Source organism: Mustela nivalis, assembly GCF_964662115.1.
Source record: "Mustela nivalis genome assembly, chromosome: 4".
Lineage (NCBI taxonomy): Eukaryota > Metazoa > Chordata > Mammalia > Carnivora > Mustelidae > Mustela > Mustela nivalis.
Genome location: NC_139023.1, coordinates 138,434,373 through 138,456,041, shown reverse-complemented (window position 1 = coordinate 138,456,041; position 21,669 = coordinate 138,434,373). Strand labels below are relative to the sequence as shown.

General features: G+C 36.0%; 1 protein-coding gene across 5 annotated transcripts in view; it reads left to right on the top strand.

Annotated features, from left to right (window-relative positions):
* The window catches only part of ARFIP1 (ARF interacting protein 1), a 101,682-nt gene that overhangs the window by 53,755 nt on the left and 26,258 nt on the right, over positions 1 to 21,669 (top strand). For all 5 annotated transcript variants that reach the window (XM_082727325.1, XM_082727322.1, XM_082727324.1 and 2 more), the window contains 3 exons: positions 787 to 899; positions 7,229 to 7,450; positions 15,626 to 15,783. In XM_082727325.1, the coding sequence (XP_082583451.1) occupies positions 787 to 899; positions 7,229 to 7,450; positions 15,626 to 15,783 (493 nt within the window). The remainder of the gene's footprint in view (positions 1 to 786; positions 900 to 7,228; positions 7,451 to 15,625; positions 15,784 to 21,669) is intronic.

Below are 21,669 nucleotides of genomic sequence, written 5' to 3'. Positions count from 1 at the left end.
TAGGACTTTTTCTCTTCTCCTTATTTCATTGTTGTTTTCAAATTATTATGAAGTTTTTACTCTAAGTCATTAGTATCATAAGCACTTAACTCTTTTCTTCTATGAAAAATATTTTACTATAGAAACAATATATAAAGTTGCTTTTATGTCATAATTTCCTAATTGTTGGAGCAATACATTGTCAGGGCTTTATACTGCCTTTATTAATTATGGCTTTTTGCAGGAGGGTGGGTGGTCTTGGAAAAAAAAAAAACAGGAGGTACAGTGTAGGTCTTGTTTTAGCCTAGTCTTTCATACTGGTGGTAAGGTATTTTTAATGACTATTTGAAATTTGAATTACATTTTTAAATCCTCCAAAATTATAGTAACCTCTTGTTGCTCTGTTCTACATCATATGATGAAAGGAGATCACTGTGAAGAGTACATAACCTTTCCAGATTTTTACTGACACAGTTTTTTTTTAGGGTCATTAGGTTGTAAGAGTAATTGTGGAAATTTTGTTTTCTAGAAGTAAAGAGCTTATTTAGAAGAGAAGGCTGGTTGCAGCATTTTTTTTTTTTTTTAAGATGATAGACAAACCACAAAGCATTTGTGTTTAATTGGCAGAAATATTTTTTAAGCGTTTGAAAATTGTCCTCAATTATTCCAGAAAGTTCTAGTCCTTCACTTTGTGGAAACCTTTTTAAGTGTATAAGTAGTTTAATTTGAATAGCATCAGTGGTTTGGGTTTTTTTCCCTTCTTGTCTTTATCTAGTTTGTGTTTTGTCTTCTGTTATGATCATGCAGGTGGCCAGAGAACACAAACCAAAAGTGGACCAGTTATTCTAGCAGATGAAATAAAAAATCCTGCAATGGAAAAGTTAGAGCTTGTTAGAAAATGGAGTCTAAACACCTATAAGGTTTGTATTTTTTTAATGTTTCCACCCTGACTAGCTCTAAGAATTTTCATTCTTATGCAAATTGTATGTTATGCAAATTATTTGCAATTATATGAAATTATAGGAGAGAATAATGCCATCTAACTATAAAAATACAATTAGAAAGTGAAGTATTTTGTCTTATTGATCTTTGAATAAATGTAGTTTCAAAAGTCAGTAGCAAAAGAGTAAAAAGGCTACAGAAATGCTTATTAATTCATAGAACATAATTGAAGAAGAAATATATTACCTTGGAATATGTTTACCTGTAGAACTGCTATAGACTTGTCTATCCCTACCTCCTCTTCTTGATACCTTACAGCAACTGAATGTCAGAGTTATAGTCATTTTTCAGAGTTGGAATTCTCTGATCTTATTGTGATAATTAAGCATTAACTGTACAGACAGCACCACATTGCAAAGAGTTAAACTTCAACAATGTATTGATGTTGTTAGTTGCATTGCTTCAGAATAATTGGTGACTATTCTTTTGTATGGCCTCTGTAAAACAAATAAGCAAATTATTTAAGCCATAGTATTTTTGATGTATTACAAATAACTCAAGCCACAGAGCCACTTAGGACCTTTGAATCCTAACAGGGACAAAACAGTTTAAATAACAGTTAGGGGCACCTCGGTGGCTCAGTCAGTTAAGTGTCCATCTCTTGATTTCAGCTCAGGTCATGATCTTGGCGTGGTGAGATAGAGTCTCACGTCAGGCTCTGAGCTTTATGCACAGTCTGCTTGAGATTCTCTCTCTCCTTCTCCCTCTGCTCCTCCCCCGGTCACAGTCATGCTCTCTCTCTCTCAGATAAATAAATAATCTTTTAAAAAAATAGTTTAAAGAACATTGATGTGGGCGAAAACCCTAGCTACTCAAGTTAGAGCATTGGCCATAACAGTCTACATTTGTGAATTGTTTGTGGATGTAGTAGTTTATAACGCAGCAATGGTCTGTATTTTTATACAGAGCACATGTCTGTGTCTTCTCAAGAGTAATACAGAAGTAAATTTATTTTTTCAGTTAATACTTTCAGAATATCTGAAATCTTCTACAAAAGTACAGGTTTTCTTAACATGATAAAAGTGCCCTGAAACATGCTCATGAGGCTTTCCCAAAATTGTTTTCCTCATGCCACTGTAGCCCTAGAAATGCCAATGATAGTTGTTAAAAAATGGTGCCAGTGTAGACTGTTCTCATTCAGGACATTGTATTTAATTATTGCTCCTTTTGTTATCAAGGATCTGGATTCTTTTATTCCATGTATTGTCTCTCCCTTTGTATTCCCTCATATCACAACAGTTCACCCATATATCCAGATTTCTACTTCATCTTCTCATTGATGCCACATATCTATTATCATTAAGTAGACTCTGGCTCCTTAATATTTTACTTTATCCCTTTTTCTCCGTTGCTTTTTCACAGCCATTGTCCATGTCTTTGTTACTCTCACATTACTGAAATAGCTTCCTGATAAAATCTCTTAGACTGCATATTCTGCAGTCTAGCTTGCCTATGCTAGCTTGCATATTCTTGCTACATATTCTGCAGCAAGGTTCACCCTTGCTTTAAAGTGTTCATTTGATCTCTGTTGTCTTAGAATGGCATGGATCTGACCCACCTACCTTCCCAACATTTTCCCCTATTGCTCCTCTTTCCCACCAGTGATCCATACCAAATCTTATCCAGAGATATCCTAAACAAACTATGGTATCTCAAACATCTATAACTTTGTTCATGTGAGTATATTTGCCTACTACTTGGAATTTCTTTTTGCTCCCTTTCATTTCACATATTTGTCTTTCATACCAAACTGAGCTTCATTCATTTATTTATTAAATGTATTTATTCAACCATTCCTTTGTTCATTTACTCATGAAATTTGCTTCTAACTAGTAACATTCTGTGATCACACATTGAAACCTAAAGAATGCAGTCCTTAGCTGTCTCAGTTGATAGAACATGCGACTCTTAATCTTGGGATTGTGAGTTCGAGTCCCACATTGGCTGTAGATACTACTTTTGTAAAAAATTAATTAGTGGGGTTCCTGGGTGGCTCAGTCATTAAGTGTCTGCTTTAGGCTCAGGTTATGATCTCTGGGTCCTGGGATCGAGCCCTGTATCCGGCTCCCTGCTCTGCAGGAGGCCTGCTTCTCTCCCTCTCACTCCCCCTGTCTGATCTCCTCTCTGGATGTCTCTTTATCTCTGTCAAATAAATAAATAAAAATCTTAAAAATAGATAAATAAAAATAATTAATTAGGGACTCCTGGGTGGCTCCGTCAGTTACGTGTCTGCTTCAGCTCAGGTCAGGGTTGTAGGATTGAGCCCCATGTCAGGCTCCCTGCTCAGTGGGGAGTCTGCTTCTCCCTTTCTCTCTACCTCTCCCCCCTCTCATTTTTTCTGTCTCTCTCTCTCAAATAAATAAATAAAATCTTTTTTAAAAATAATTAACTAATTAATAAAAATAACTATCACCTTAAAAAAAGCACAGGCCTTATTTCTGAACCAAGTCTTACTATTACAAATTACAGAATGTAAGATTTTGTTCATTTGAGCCTTCCTCTTATGTCCCTTAGTTCATGTTTCCCTTGTTCCCTCCTTTTTTCCTATATACTTATTATCTGTTCCCTGTTTTTTGGCTACTTCTACAGTAATCTGAGTTGAATCATTTTTTTCTAAAGATTTTATTTATTTATTTGGCAGACAGAGATCACAAGTAGGCAGAGAGAGAGGAGGTAGCAGGCTCCCTGCTGAGCAGAGAGCCTGATGCAGGGCTTGATCCCAGGACCTTGGGATCATGACCTGAACTGAAGGCAGAGGCTTTAACCCACTGAGCCAACCAGGCACCCCAAGTTGAATCATTATTAAGATTCCATATTTATCTCTTATATGGTAACATACCACATCCAGCCTTTTTATAAGTTTGTGTTAATGAAATTGACCAGCCTTTAAAATGTAGCACAGGTGGCATAATACTATATGAAGGAGTTTTCATTCTCCTCAGAATGATTATTTTTAACTGAAAATTTTTTTCATCACAGCTTAACTGGGATGTTGCAACTAAAAGAAGAGGGACACCTGGCTGTCTCAGTCAGTAGAGCTTACGACTCTTGATTTTTTGGTTCTGAGTTCAAGCCCTGTATTGGATCTAGAGCTTACTTAAAAAAAAAAAAAAAAAAAAAAAAAAAAAAAAAATCAGGTATACCTGGTGATTTAGTGGCCTGCTCTTGATTTTGGCTGAAGTCATGATCTTGGGGTCCTGGGATTGGGCCTCCCATTGGACTCTGCACTCAGTGGGGAATCTGCTTAGGATTCTTTCTCTCTCCTCTCCCTTTGCCCCTCCTCCCTCTTGTATGCACTCTCGTTCCCTCTCTCTCTCAAAAAAATAAATCTTTTTTTTTTTTTAAAGATTTTATTTATTTGACAGAGATCACAAGTAGGCAGAGAGAGAGGAAGGGAAGTAGGCTCCCTGCCGAGCAGAGAGCCCAATGTGGGGCTTGATCCCAGGACCCTGGGACCATGACCTGAGCCGAAGGCAGAGGCTTTAACGCACTGAGCCACCCAGGCGCCCCTCAAATAAATAAATCTTTAAAAAAAAAATTTTTTTAAGTGTATTTATATTTAAAAAAAAAAATAACAGAAAAGAAAGCGTGTTCTAACTTAGAGAATTTTAATGGAGTTTATAGCCAGTGTGTCTGGGCTGGCATATGCTTCTGAACCTAAACAAGCTCAGAGTGTAATGACTTTATTGGGTCTTCTTGACTCTGTTCTTATGGCTTTTTTACCTTTTCATTCCAAATTATGAACTGTATAGGACATTCATTGTCATTTGGATAATCTTTCAAGTGTAGATTTTGATTTGGTTGATGTAGATCTCTACTTGTTACCATTTTACTGTTGAACAACTTGGTTCTTCTGGCTACAACTTTGATCTTCCTTTTCTTGTATTTCAGTTCCTGCATGGTTTTCGGCATTTAATCTCTCTCTGTTTCTGTTCTCTAACAAACACTAAATAATTTGGAGGATGATTGATGAACATGTTTCAGGCCACTTTTATCATCTTAAAAAACCTATGCTTTTTGTAGATGATTTTAAATCATATTTTAGAAGTATTAACTGAAAGAATAAATTCACTTCGTATTACTCTTAAGAAGTACGTGCTCTGTATAAAAATATAAACAATTCCTGATTTACAAGTTACTACACCCACGAACAATTCACAAAATATAGAGAGTGTAGTGGCCAATGCTCTGACTTGAGCAGCTATGGTTTTCATCCACTTAACTGTTCTTTAAATTCTACTGTCTTGTCCCTGTTAAGATTCAAAGGTACTAAGTGTATTTGTGGCTCGAGCTATTTGTAATGCATCAGTCACTTAAAGGCTTTTCCTTACAGAGACTGTTTAGCACTTGTTTATTGGTTGTTAATTTTGGCTCTAAAAACAGGCGGAGATTTAAACCAAATATATAATTGGAGCAATTTTAAGTTTAGGGTCTGACATATAAGTAAGTAGTATTTTTATATATTATTTTAATTGACCTGATTTTATCCATAAATTTTAAATCCAAAATTTATTTGTTTTCTTTTTTTTTTTCTTAAGATTTTATTTATTTATTTGACAGACAGAGATCATAAGTGGGCAGAGAGGCAGGCAGAGACAGAGAGGGGGAAGCAGGCTCCCCGCCAGGCAAAGAGCCTGATGCAGGGCTCCATCCCCCAGGACCCTGGGATCATGACCCAAGCTGGAGGCAGAGGTTTTAACCCACTGAGCCACCCAGGCACTTATTTATTTATTTTCTTATTGAGTCTCATCCACAGGAATTCTCACACCCAAAATTTTAAAAATTTATAAAACAAATTTTTTTAAGATTTTATTTTTTATTTCTTTGACAGAAGAGAAGACACACACAAAGAGAACACAAGCAGGGAAGCAGCAGAGGGAGAGGGAGAAGCAGGCTTTTTCTCCCCTGAGCAGGGAGCCTGATGTGGGGGTCAATCCTACGACCCTGGGATCATGACCTTTGCAGAAGGTAGACATTTAACCAAGTGAGCCATCCAGGTGCCACTTAAAAATTTTTTGAGAAAAATTGAGTAGGGCCACCTGGCTGGCTCCATCAGTGGTTCATGCAACTCTTGATCTCTGGGTTGTAAGTTTGAGCCCCACGTTGAATGTAGAGATTACTTTTAAAAAATAGATAGATTTATATGTATTGACAGGAAAAAAAATCTCAAGGTATTTGGTCATAGGAAAATGACCTATGGGATGTATGTATAGCATACCACAGTCTCATTTTTACTTGAAAAGTATATGAGTGTAGAGGTTTAAGGAAGAGTGTAGACTATCCATCAAACTGTTAATAGTTTTGTTTTATTTAGTGGGATTAAAGGAAGGAAGAGGAAATTCACCTTTTATTTCATTCTTATTTTAATTTTTGGAATAGATATCAGTTCTGTAACCAAAACTGTGAAAGACAAGATAAAAGAGCAGATTTGCAAATTTAAAAAATTGCAATATTTTTCACTTCTTTAGAATATTTTTGTTAACTTTAAATGGTGAAGAGTATATTAATGCCCTATATGGTTACTCTAAAAATATATTGTTATAATTTTTTATTGCTAACAAAAATTTCCTGTATCATTTCTGGGGCAAGACAGAATAACATAATTTAATACTGTTCTTTCTGGATAGAAGTAAAAGAATTCAGGAATCTCTTACCTCTACCTCTTTCTCTTCTTTCCTCCTTCTCTCCCTCTGTTTCTTCGTTTCTTCCCTTTTCTCTCTCCCCACCTTCCCTACCACCTCCTCTTACCTCTTTCTCCTTCCTTTCTTCCTGTCATTCCTCCTACTCACACACATACACACAGCTATTTAAGAGGAAGATAGAAGGAAAAAAAGCATTTGAAAACAACAGGAGAGTAGAGTTTTGATATGCTTATTATTCCTATATTAACAGCCCACTCATGTTCTTAAATCAATGCTAAGTATTTCAGTTGTTGTAAATAATCTACGCAAGTATAACCTGAAATATGGTTATGTGAGGGAGCTCAACCAATAGATATAAATTAGCTAAGTCTTAAAACTTCCTCTGATTAATAATAGTTATTGGGTATGTCTGGTAAGTTTGTTTTGAATCTTGGCGAACTTCTTAGTGGGGTGACAGTTTTCAGTTTTTTAAGGGTAACTTGTTTGAAGCAAAAAATGGTATATGCCAAATGCTGTAGCATTTGTACTTTGGATTGCTATATTATTCCTTTCTCTTTTGTTCTTTTTTTTTTCTTCCTAAACAAAGTGCATCTTTCCACTTTTAGTGCACTCGACAAATTATTTCTGAGAAGCTAGGCCGTGGATCAAGAACTGTGGACCTTGAACTTGAAGCCCAGATTGATATATTAAGAGATAACAAGAAAAAATATGAAAATATTTTAAGACTGGCTCAGACATTGTCAACCCAGCTTTTCCAGATGGTGCATACCCAAAGGCAACTTGGAGATGCATTTGCTGACCTGAGTTTGAAGTCACTAGAACTCCATGTAAGGTTATTTTAAATAACTTTTGGAAAGTGTGGAGGAAGAGAATGGCAATAGTATTCTAAGATGTAATTTGTTACATTTCTGATTTGCTTAACTCTTAATAAATTTGGAATTGGTATTCTTTTAAAATATTTCATGTAATTTTTAAGAAGGCCCAAATGTCTAGAGATGTCAGCTAGAGGTTTCAGGGGAAGGGAACTTACTTAGAGGAACGAAAAGGAAAGTACTCAGCCTGCCTTAGTCTAGGTACCTATTGAAAATCTCTTCTCTATTTTCAAAGTGTCTTGAGCAAATAGTAACTTGCTTGACTGGATTCATGATCTTTTACTGAAATCATTAATATAAATTGTTAGTTTTTAAAAATTAAGAATTTTAGGGGCACCTGGGTGGCTAAGTGGGTTAAGCCTCTGCCTTCGGCTCAGGTCATGATATCAGGGTCCTGGGATCGAGCCCCACATCGGGCTCTCTGTTCGACAGGGAGCCTGCTTCCCCCCACCTCTCTCTGCCTGCCTCTCTGCCTACTTGTGATCTCTGTCAAATAAATAAAATCTTTTAAAAATTAAAAAATAAAAATTAAGAATTTTAGAATAATTATAAAATTTTTTTGCATATATCTCTAAAGTATTCAGCAAAGCATTCCTAAGAATTTCTTATGTTACCTTAAGTGACTTCTTTTGATCACTTTTTTTCCCCCCTACCCTGGAGCCAAAAAGGTTAAATCCCTTGCTTACAGACTTTCTAACTTGAAGAGTTAGATAATTTAGAGCATTAAATTATTTGATAATATCTATAATCTTGGAAAAGAAAGTTTGGCTAGAGATAGCAATCTATCTCATAATAGTGAGGAATACTTAGATTCAATTCTAACTGAGTCACTAAATAGACAAAAAGAATTAATCTAATATTTGGGAAGCTGATTAGTTTAACAGCTGTCCACAATTTCAGTGTAACGAGCTGGGTGCCTTATAGTCATTGTATCATGTACTTTACCTAATAGTACTGCAAGAAATATTAACGCTATTTTATAGATGAGGAAACTGAAACCAAGAAAGGTTAGGTAGTATTCGTAAGATCACAAAACAAATAAAAGGTAGAGCTGTGGAGCACCTAGGTAGCTCAGTAGGTTAAATGTCTACCTAGGCTCAGGTCATGATCCTGTTCAGAGTCCTGGTATTGAGCTGGTGTCCTCTGCACTCTCAGCTGGGAGACTGTGTGTCCCTCATCCTCCCCCACTGGTCCTTTCCCTGCTCATGCATGTGCCTGTATGTGTTCTCTCTCTCTCAAATAAATAAATGCATAAAATCTTTTTTTTTTTAAAGGTAGAGCAAGATGCCTGGGTGGCTCAGTCGGTTAAGCATATGCCTTCCGGCTCAGGTCATGCCCTGGGATTGAATCCTGCATCAGGTTCCTTGCTCAGCTGGGACCCTGCTTCTCCTTCTGCCTGCTGCTCCTCCTGCTTGTGCATACTCTGGCTCTCTGTCTCTTTGACAAATAATAAAATCTTGAAAAAAAGGTGGAGCTGAAAGTCATATATATGTACAATTTATGTTTTATATATATAAACATACACATATTTGTTTTGTTTTCATAGCCGAGGACATATACAGACAGTGAGGCCAGGAGAGGGTGGCTCCGGGTGGGGCTTGCCTGTCTGTGTGCTTGGGGTGGAGCTACAGCCTGTCTATATTTCTCCATGATCTCTTCCTATCTCTTTAAGTGGAATCTTTTTTTTTTTTTTTTTAAGATTTTATTTATTCATTTGACAGAGAGAACACAAGTTGGCATAGAGGCAGGCAGAGAGAGAGGAAGGGAAGCAGGCTCCCTGCTGAGCAGAGAGCTGGAAGCGGGACTCAATCCCAGGACTCTGAGATCCTGACCTGAGCTGAAGGCAGAGGCTTAACCCACTGAGCCACCCAGGCACCCCTTTTGTGGAATCTTTAGAGAGAAAAATCCCCACAGTATGGAAAGAGGTAGCCAGAGCATAGGGTTTCTGGGGAAGTGTTAGAGCAGTGTTATCAGTGATGCTGTACTCAGTAGACCCTGTTAATTATAATAGTTAATACACATTGGGGATTTACTATATGCCAGATACTATTCTAAGTGGTTTATATATGTATTAGCTCATTTATTGCTCAGTATTAGCTAGTAGGTACTTTTGTTAGCTTTTTCTAGATGTCAAATCCTTTTATTTTTTTTAACAGAACTGGTGGTTAATCCTCAGTATTCAAGTCTGTTAGACCCAGTTTTAATTTTTGAGTTTCTTATTTGATCATCTCTAATCCTTTGTAAGGATTGATAATTCATGAGTTTTTTACAATGAAAAAATTATTGTTTTAACAGAATAAAACTTTTTTAAAAAGGTATTTTATTTATTTGAGAGAGAGAGCAGAGTGAGTCAGAGAGAACATGAGTGGGAAGGGGCAGAGGGAGAGGGAGAAGCAGGCTTCCCCTCTGAGCAAGGAGCCAGACACAGGGTTTGATCCCAGGACCCCAGATCATGACCTGAGCCAATGGCAGACACTTAACTGACTGAGCCACCCAGGTGCCCCAAAATACAAGTTTCTATCTTGCAACTGTCGTATGGGTCCATTGGAAATCAAGGACATGGTATGGGATCTTAATGATCTCAAAACAATTTGCTATTTCATCATCTTGGAAATTATTTCATTACTTATCTTTTATCCAACCATGTTAAAAGTTACTAAGATGATAGCAAAACAAAAGAATGATGGCATTGCCTTAAAAAATAATGTAATAGATAAATATCTTTGTAGTCTTTTTTTTAATGTTTATGCAGCATAGTTGAAAATTTAGAATTTTTCATTTTTTTGCCCATCTAATGGCAAAGAGAAGACAATACCAGAGGAAGATATTTCATAGTTATTAGACAAAATCAGAAGATGACTGCAGAGAGACAGCAGCATTAACTCAACAATGATGGCAAAATAGATAATACAAGTGAAATCCCAGTCTGAGTCTTCTGATAACAATATCCTAAATGAATTTTCTAAAATTCAAGAGTCAGTGAATTTTTAAGGACAAAAAAGAAATATGGTGCTGTATTAGTTAAGTTCTATAGGCAAAGAACCAACAGGATATGTAGATATACAGAAAGATGTATTTTAAGAAATTGGTTCATAGGATTTTAGAGTCTTGGTACATGTAAAACCTGTGGAATAGGTTGGCAGACTGGAGAGACTCAAGGAAGAGTTGCGGCTTAAGTGCAAAGGCGGTCTTTTAGCAGAATGCCTTGTTGTTCCAGGGAATTCAGTCTTCGTTCTGTTAAGGTCTTCAGTTGATTGGATGAGGTCCATTGCTATTGTGGAGGGCAGTCTGCTTTACTCACACTCCGATTCAAATATTAATCTCCTTCAAAAAAAACATACCTGCACTGAAATATCCAGAATTATGTTTGACCAAAATCTGGACATCATGGCCTCGGCAAGTTGGCATGTAAAATTAATTAGCATGAGTATTTTTATCTAGTTAGTCATAGCTCATGTCTACCTAGTAGACATGAGCCCATCATTTAACATTTTTCTTTTTTTTTTTTTTTTAAAGATTCTGCGTATTCATTTATTAGCACACATGAGAGCACACAAATGCACACACGAGTAGAGGGAGGGACAGAGGGAGAGGAACAAGCAGACTCCACAGTCACTGCAGAGCCTGACTCAGGGTTTGATCCCTTGACCCTGAGATCATGACCTGAGCCAAAATCAAGAGTCAGATACTTAACCAACTGAGCCACCCAGGTGCCCCCATGCAACATTTTTCACTAAGAATTTAGACTATCCTATTTTGCTAAAAAGACATACTATATTCTTTTATGATGACTTATTTATCAAAATACACTTCATGTAATTTGTTAGTGAATAAATGCTAAAGGCAAATGTATATGCAGATGTGATTTGAAGGAAATAAATAATCTAAGAAATAGAAAATGTATTGGATTGGACATACTCATCAGTGTTTATAAATATAAGTCATGGTAAGCTAGAACCTGTTGGAGATTGTTTGAAATTTGGAATCAGTACTTATAGAATGGATATTTTTAAAATCAGGATATTCCAGAGAATCAAAACCAATATGAGATATGTACATAAAACACACACACTTATTTTAAGGACTTGACTCCCACGATTGTGGGACTTGGCAAGCTATGAACTATGAATGGTAGGTCAATAGTCTAGAAACTGAGGCCAGATTTCTAATGTTCCAGTGTTAAGGAAGAATTCTTCTCTAAGAAATCTCAGCCTTTTTGCTCTGAAGGTCTGTCTTCAGCTGATTGAATGAAGTCCACCCACATTCTGGAGGATAATCTCTTTAAAATCAACTTCAAATCATACATTCTGGAGGTTAATCTCTTTAAAGTCAACTTTAAGTCATATCTGTAATGTTTGTTATTGCAAATTTTAATCATATCTACAAAATCTGTATCTTTATAGCAACATCTAGATTGGTATTTGACCAAACAACTGGCCACTTAGTCCAATCAAATTGACACATAAAATTAACCATCACACTCTACTCTTTTTAGTAGCGCTTATAAACATATCCTTAAACCATACTTAATCTCCATCCAAATAAAGGCAATAGCGAAGTCTTAGCTTCACCTAACATGACATGACTCTCCTGCATGCTACCAAAGACAGACTAGCCATTTCCCCAGAAACAGGTGCAGAGTCCTTGAGTGACGTTTACTTTTTCCCTTTGTGTCCTATACTTTTCCCCTTGGTCTCCTATAAGTTAAGTACTATGATGTAAAGTTAATAATATATCTTATGTTGTATGCTAAGGGGATAAGAGAGGGAAGAAAACAAAGTTATGCTTTATACATATACATATTGATAACAAAATAAATATTCATAACAATTGTAGTCTTCATTTCTACAGATGGTCACAGAGTCTTAGCTTCTTCTACTACCCATTCCATATTGTATTGGCTCTCAGCTAATACCTCAGCCTGTCAGTTCGTTGCCTCGTGGGGTGACACAAACCTTTATTCCTGAAGCATCCAGGCAATTAGTAGTCCTGGCTGAAATGGGTTGTCATTTTTCACTGACATTAATCACAGGGCATGGTGTAGGTAGGAGTACTAGGAGATGCCCTAAGAGGTTGCCTACATTCTAGGTATATTCTTGTAGCAGTCCAGTTTCCTTTTTGTTGGTCATCAGGCTCAATCACACAAGCCAGCAAAGTAACTCTTCCTTGCCTATTGATTTCTTTTTGAGAAAAAGTTGATAGCACAGTGATGAAGAGCTGGTGTCCACTTTCTCCTGCCTTATGACATACTAACAGACTCATTGACAATACTTATCACAGGTATGGCACATAGAGGCACTGAATAAAATATGATGGTTATGATAGCTGTTTTGGGATTGTGGCATGGGGAGTTGAAAAAAAATTTAAACATTAGTTCAATTCTTTCATTTTCTAGAGGAAAAAACCAGTATCCAGCAGAAGAAAAAACAAATCTCCTGAACCTTTTTTGAATGCCTATAATCTGTCAGAAACTTTAAGCAAGTTATCTCATTACACTTCCTGTCAAACTTGTAAGAGAATTATCTTCATATTACTACTAAGAAATTGACATACGAAGAATTTAACAAAACTGATACATCCAGTCAGAAGCAGAATCAAAATGTGAACTGCCAAACTCTTTGAATCCTCTCATTTTTACCATTTTATCACATGCCTCTGACTCCGAGTTCTGTTAAAGCATGGCATTTTACCTCATTAAATTGTTTTTTCTCAATTTAGAAAGTCACATCTACATCAAGATAAAAGCTCCACATAGCCCATAATATTGTCAATTATCAGTTATTGCTCTGTATTTAAATTAACCCACTTGTTATTAATTAATAATTTATAATTTATAGTACTAAAACTGGATGTTTTAGATCTAGTCAGATGTTTCTGTTATTTGCTCCTACTGTGTACGTTTAAGGGGAAATAGTGGTCATTTACATCTGGTAAATGTTGTAAATGAGGTAGGAGAGCTAAAGAGAAAAAAATTCAAATGTTTTGAGACTTTTCTCCCTCTATATAAATCAAGCAAGTGTTAAGATTAAGGAAATTGTATTGGCCTTCCCTGTTTAGTGGCAGATTAGAACCAAAATGTATAAACCCTTTAATTACTTTGTATTTAGTTTATTTGTAATTGGTAAGGCAGTTTATAATGTATGAAATGTCCCTGTCCAACCGAAAATACCGAAACAACTTATCAACTAAATGAAGTTTATGAATCATGTTTTTTTTATTTTCAGTGCCAAAAAAGCATATTTATTTGTGTTTCTTATAATGCATTTACATACGTATATTCATTTCTTTCTAGTGTCCCAGTTGTTTTGTATATTTTACTTAATATATCTCTTGTATTAGCAAGGGTGAAGTGTACCTTACTATAAAAAATAAAAGCTTTCTTATTCTAGCCAGTTAAGTTTAAATTAATACATTAAAATCTTAAGTTTGATATTTTTTTCACAGAAGTACAAGTGGGATTTACATCCATGAAACAGAACAGTGGCAGTTTAATCTTCCTGTTTGCTTTTTTCATTGTAAATATAGTATTCCAAATTCAGCTACACAGCTTTTCAGTCTGCTGCTGTTTCATCTTACTATGTTACAGGGGGTTTTTTGTTGTTGTTTTTTATCAAAAGATTAGCCTTCTAGGTTGCATTCTCCCTATGGCTAATTAGGACTTGTGGCATTTTCAGTGTTAATAATGTGAAATTGTGGATATTTAAAATTTTTAGAAGTGAACAGTGTTGGGGCACCTGGGTTACTCATTTGGTTGAGCGACCAGCTCTTGATATTAGCTCAGTTCATGATCAGGGCCCTGGGATGAAAGCCTCAGGTCAGGCTCCGTGCTCAGCATGCAGTCAGCTTGAGATTCTCTCTCCCCTTCTTCCTCTACCCCTCACCTGACTTGTGCACGCGTGCACACTCTCTCTCAAATACATAAATCTTCTTTGGTTTTTTTTTAAAGATTGTATATTTATTTGAGAGAGATGGAGCAAAAGAGAGTGTGAGTAGAGGGGGAGGGGCAGAGGGAGAAGGAGAAGCAGACTCCTGCTGAGCAGGGAGCCTGATCCCAGGATTTGGAATCATGACCCGAGCTGAAGGCAGACACTCAACTGACTGAGCCACCCAGGCGCCCCTCAAATACATAAATCTTTAAAAAGAGAGAGAGAGAGTTACATGGACATCTCTTAAATGGAAAATGGTTTTAGCACAATAAAGATAATTTTACTTTCCTGCTATTTATTTATATTGGATATTATTGGAAATTATATCTATAGCACTAGCATTAAACTTGCATTTCCTAAGATTTCATTTCATATTACATTTTTACTATCTGAAATTAAGAAGTATTTCATAAAAAACTTCAGAATTGTCAAATTGAATAATACATTCTACAATAAGCTATGATCAAATCTTTTATTTGTTCTGATGCATCCTGATAATGTTAAAGCTTTCCAGTCTTTCACTACTGGAAGTTTAGAGTTAGTACTTACCATTTCTGAAAGAGCATGTAACATTTTCTAGGCCAAGACTCAGTTTATTCAGAGCAAATGAACTTGAACTGGTGTTGAATGATCCTTCCCCAGCTGTGCACTTACATAGACCTGAGCTTGGGAGTCATCTAGTCACTGAGTTCACAAAGAAATGTGCATTGTTAATATTTATACACCAAGGAGATTATGTCAAAACACAAAAATTGCAATCTGTCTTTGTCTGAAAGTTTTAGTCAATTGTTAACCTAATTTGGTTGTGAAAGTTACAGTTTCTCTGATTAATAATCTGCTATATTTTTCTTCTTAACATCTGTGCTTACAGTATAGTAAAAACAAAACATGGAAATGAAAATATTCTTTCTAGTACAAAGTAGTTTAACTTTTTAAAATTATTTAATTTTAGCTATACATCTGAGCTGACGACAACTTTGGTTTACTGAACTTTTTTGGTAATTATATAGCTAGCTGTGATTTAGATTTGCTTATTTAAACATTAAAAGAAGAAAACTTCTAGAGAAGTTAGAAGTTGAAGAAAACTTCTAATATTTTAAATATTTTCTAAATCAAATATTTTCCCATTAATGATATATTTGAGTTTTTATTTTTGTCACATTCACTAATAAGTGGATATGTTAAGGTGGTTTTTTTGTTTTAGGAAGAATTTGGCTATAACGCAGATACCCAGAAGCTACTGGCTAAAAACGGAGAGACTCTTCTTGGAGCCATTAATTTTTTCATTGCCAGTGTGAACACTTTGGTGAATAAAACAATTGAAGATACATTAATGACTGTGAAACAATACGAAAGTGCCAGGTAGGTATAAATTTTCATTATATTGTCTCTTTGCAGATGGTACATAATTCGGTTAAGGTTTTAAGTTGCATATGCTAGGAATCAACTCTGGCTAATATGGGCAGAAAAAGAATACAGTAGAAGGTTGTAGGAAAGCCCATAGAACTAAAGAGAAAGGCAGGCGAACAGATTCTGGAAATAAGCAGGAATCAAAATCAAGATAATGCATCAGAAGAATCTAATTAGGACCCCGAAGCTGGGTACCTCTGGTACTTGATGTTGCCACAGCTACCACAAGTCATTTCCAAAAGACCCCTAAATATTTTGCTTTATTACCTAGAGAGTGTCTCACTGAGCCCTGGTCATGGGCCCACCCCTGCTTGTTAGAGAATAGGGAGGTAGAGGATCTCCTAGTTCCAGCTTCATTAGAAAAGAATAAGGCCTTGTGTTCTACTAGTTACTAGATGCCCTCTGTAATCTGGCCTTAAGCTTCTCTTCATTCTTATTCCTGCTGCTTCCCAGCAGAAGCACTACAATAGCCAGACTTACAGCTTCACTCTATTCAGTACACAAGCTCATTTCTGCTCCCATGGTTTTGTTTATGTTGTGGATACCAACATCCCAGCCTTCCACTTATCTAGGTTATAATCAACTTCAAACTCTTTCATAGTTTACCTTTTGTATATACTCATAGCTGTTTATAATGCAGTGTTTTCATACATTTTATACACACACACACACACACACATCATTAATTTCTCTATCTCATAACCATCCTGTTAGGTAAGCTAGTACATTTCAGCAGATCAGCAATAGCATTTCCAACTTTTGATTCCAGGTCCAATTTTTCTCCCATTCATTCTATTCTAATTTACTTTTTTTTCCTCTCAGTACTTGAAATTCTAATTTCTGTTATATTTTTTTTAGCATAGTTTAAAGATAAGTACAGACTATACCTTTTAGAAGTATTACTTTATGTTTTGGCCCCTTAACCTAGTTTAATGATGTGAGAAAATGGCTATGAAAACTCTAACTTCATCTAGTTTTTGAGTGCTTCACATATTACCTTAAGCTTCACATAAGTAGAAGCCCCAAAACCCTTGTAAAGTTAATCTTTTCACAAGAAGGGATGGTTCTCTGTTATTCTGTGTTTGTAATTTTAGCATTCACATGTAATTTTTAATGACTTGGAAATGAAGATCAAGATAAATATCTGTGGTTATTTGGTAGGAGAAGGGAGGAGATGGGGCTGTGTGCCCTGTTTAGGTTTTAGACTTGGTTTTTTACTTTTCTGTATTGTTTGAATTATTTACCAACACAGTACTAAAATCAGAAGGTGGAAAAAAATAAACAGAAGGAATCCATCAAAATAGGCTTTCCCCCAGTTACATTGAAGGACTTTCTCAGTAAGATACCCTTTAGTAGGAATCCCTTTACTAACACTCTTAGTAATGGTTTCTCATCTCTATTTAAAATCTTTTCAAGGACATTGTATTTTTCAAAAGAATAATCTGTGTATTTTTTATTTTTATAAATTTTATTTCATTCTTTTCCAAATCTGTTCCTTATTTGTGACATCCTAATTTGTACATACTCTTTTCCTTTTATCTCTTTCTTTTAAGCATTATTATTTTCCAGTCTTTCAGATTGTTTTCATATTTATGGGTTTTGAAGATGAAAATTCTTTTGTTCCCAAATTACCCCCACCACCTCCTAGACAAGAATTACTTGAATTTAGTTTCTGTTTCTATACTTTGTAATTGTCCACCTATTCTGAAAATACTTCTAGTACCTAAAATATATTTTTGATTAGTATGTTTTAAAGAATGTTTTATTTTAGCATATAATATCTTTCTTTTTGGCCATCATTTCTAAGGTGCTTTTAAAAATATTAACCCATGGAGCGCCTGGGTGGCTCAGTGGGTTAAGCCTCTGCCTTCAGCTCAGGTCATGATCTCAGGGTCCTGGTATCGAGCCCTGCATCAGGCTCTCTGCTCAGCGGGGTGTCTGCTTCCCCCTCTCTCTCTGCCTCCCTCTCTGCCTACTTGTGATCTCTCTCTCTCTCTGTCAAATAAATAAGTAAAATCTTTTAAAAATAAAAAATAAAAAAATAAAAATAAAAATATTAACCCATATTACTGGGCAACTGATTGGCTGGCTTAGTTGGTAGAGTATGTGACTCTTGATCTTGGGGTTGTGAGTTCAAGCCCTGTGTCGGGCATATAGTTTACCTTAAAAAAATTGCTTTCTGAATATTAACCCATAATAAAGAAAGACAAATTCATTAGATAAGTCAACAGTATGAGTCATTTTTTCATTTGTAGAGGAGAAAAATAAGCCTCTGGAGGTTAAAAGGTTTGCTCATTTGGAGCCAATTTCAAAACCAAAATGAGAGCCCATTGGCTTCCTACCTTTTATTTTTGATCATTCGGTCTCAAACTTGAACTGGATTTATCTCAAATTTTCGTATCTACTTAAAAAATTATGATACACCTGGCTGGCTCAGTCATGTGACTCAGGTTCTCAGGGTTGTGAGTTCAAGCCCTACACTGAGTATAGAGATTACTTAAAAATAAAATCTTTAATAATAATAATTTTCACATCTTACATTGAGATACCTGACTTAAAGTACAGTGTCATAAAAGATCTCAGTCTAGGGGCTCAGAGCCTGATCTTGATTTGGGCTCAAGTCATAATCTGGGGGTTGTGAGATTGAGCCCCACATCAAGCTCTGTTCTCAGGGCGAGTCTGCTTGAGATTCCCTCTTTTACTCTCTTCCTCTCTCTCAAATAAATAAACATTTTTTAAAAATTTTAATCTGTCTAATATATAGGTTTATGTGAGACTTTCGAACAGAACTATAAATCAGGTTATATGTCCTTGGTAGCTGGTTATCAGGAAATCTTCAACAACCTCTTTGTGTAGTTTAAAAACTAACAACAATAATGACCTCACCCCATAATTCATTTTTTTTAATTGAAATTACAATGTGATTTTATTCATTAATCTTAGCTTGGGTTTGACTTTCCTGTACTGTTTATTGAAGTAACTGAGGAATTCACTAGTCGTAAATACTAAAACATTGCCTGCAGAGGGAAAACATTTAAAAAGAACCCCAGATTAAAAGTTTCTCAGTAGCTGAATTTTCTTCTCTGTCAGAACGAGAATTTACTGACTTTAGGGTATGGGTCAGCTATTTGATCAGCACAGAAAGTGGCAATTTAGGCAGATGTCCAGGTGGCCTTTTAAGGCTCCTTATTATGCATTGTGTACAAGTAGTTCCTAGCCCTCTAGTCCTCCATGTTTAGAAAGTCTTCTAACAGCCCATTCAACGCTTCTCCACAGCAGCACCAACAAGTGAGTCAATTGTGGTCAAGACTTTTCAGATGTGGACACTTGTTTCTCTAGAAGTTTTACATAAGCCATAAAGTAACCAACTCTCATTAACTTTATTGATACAGATTCAATTCAGACTGGCAACCTTGGAAGAGTTGCATTTTGAAAATTTAGTGTGCTTCTCTTCCTGGTGGCAGTGAGCACTGTTAGAGAAGCTCTTATGGGAAGTTTTTCTTTGCTACCATCTACAAACTCTGGATGTAAAAATTAAGGGATATCAGTTCAGTATTATAAATTTGATTATGTTTATATTAATCTTATTATTTAGAAATGTGCTCCAGGGCTGATGAAGGATATTTGTCTTCACATTAAATCACCATATATCACTATTTATTTTTGTCCTACCTTTTTTCTTTTATTTTTTTATTGTTTTTAGTATATTTACGTCTGGCTAGCCCTCTTCTAATTTGGCCATTATAATAAGCACTCTGAAAAACCTAGTTATTACCAGGAATCCTAAGTACTCTATATTTTTTTGTGGAGATTGTTATTCTCATTTATAGATGAAAAACTGAAGCAGGAAGAATTATTTCTACCTCAAGACATTAGAACCAGCAAAGGTCAGAGTGGTCATTCAGTTTGGCTGGAGAACTCATGGAGTTTAACTTACTTGTTTATCATTACCAAGTCAATCTTGCCTCCTGAATCCTCAATATCTATCTCCCCTTCTTAGCCCCACTGTCACTGTCTTGATTCTGTGACTCATTCTCTTTGCCCATGGTCTTCTAATTGGTTTCCTTGTTTCTGCTTCTTAATCTACTCCAGTCCATCCTCCATTTCTGACTATAGAGCCGGCTTTCTATTCTGAACAAGTAGAACATGTCACTTTCTAGATCAGAGTTCTTAAATGGTTTCCCATCACATCACTTGACTTACCAGATTAAATCCGATCCCGTCTTGCCTACTTGTCTGCTTTTAATGCCTTCCACTATCATGTTCCAACTTCAGGTTATGGCATACAGAATTACTTCCCAGATGTATCATGGTATCTTACAAATCTTCACTTTTTTCATGCTTTTCTCTTCCTGGATTGCTCTGTTTCCCTGCCACAGTCTACCTCAGAAGCTTTTACCATCCTTTAAAATTTGATTTTAGTGTTTTAATTTTGTTCTGAGATACCTAAGTAAGGAGTTCTTCCTCTTGATTTTCACTGTACCTTATTCTCCCTCCCTCATGGCAGTTACCATTATCTCATTTTGTTGTAGTTCTTTAAGAGCTTCTCTCCCTCTAGACTCCAAGTTTCTTGGAGATAAACTTAATCTGTTCATCTTTATAGCTCTGGTTTCTAACAGTGCCTGGAGCATAGAAGGGGCTCACTTAATACTTGTTGAATGAATCAATGTATTGGTGAATGAATGATTCTCTTTTGGCCCTAAAAGATCAAATTTGTTAAATCCAGTACAGGTAAAAATAAATTCTCAAGTCACATTGAAATATAGTTTATGTTGTTTAAAATGATGGCTCAGTCAGTTTAAGGGTCCGCCTTCCGCTCACGTCATGATCTCCTGGTCCTGGGTTCAAGCCCCGCAGCGGGCTCCCTGCTCAGCAGGGAGTCTGCTTCTCTCCCTGCTTGTGCTCTCTTACTCTCCCTTTCTCTCAAATAAATAAATAAATAAATACTCTTTAAAAAATAAAATAAAATATTCTTAAATGGCACCTGGATGGTTCAGTCAGTTGAGTATCCGACTCTTTTTTCAGCTTAGGCCATGTTCCTCGGGTTTGTGAGATCTAGCCCTGCATTGGGCTCCATACCCAGCCAAGAGTTTACTCTCATTTCTCTCCCTCTGCTCCCCCCACCACCTCATGTGCACATGTTCTCTCTCTCTCTAAAATAAATAAATACATCTTTAAAATATTCTTAATTGCCAGATTAAGAGATAAAGACTATACTCTAGATATTGAATAAAGGGATCTGGTGCTAGGGCATAAGCTTTGTGATGCTGATTTTTACTAAATCAGAGGTCACATTGATCTTAATTGAGAACTGAATAGTAGAGACTCCCAGATAAGTTACCGTTTAATAAACAAGGTAGTAGTGTGCTTACATAGGTGCTGTGATAGAGACAATATGAAGTGCAGTGTGATCTCAGAGTGGTGGTAGGAGGTACCTGTTTTAGTGGCAGGAGAATACTAGGGAGTAAGCATCAAAAGGAGCACAAGGTGTTAAGTGCTCTGTTATAGATGTCATTGTTAGGTACTAAATACTAATGTTACGGAAATCCATCCAGAGTTGCTCTGTCCTGTATGGTAGCTACTAGCCACATGTGTGTTGAGCCCTTGAAATGCAGTTAGCCTAAATTGACATGTGATAGATGTGTATTATATACGGTGGACTTCAGAGACTTCATTACTACTCCCCCAAAAAGTAAATAGTTCATTGACAACCTTTTTACATTGATTACATGTTGCAATGATAATCTTGTAGATACCCTGAATAAAATAAAATATTCTTTAAAAGGCTCAGTCTAGTAAGAGTCCAACTTCGGCTAAGGTCATGATCTCAGTGTCCTG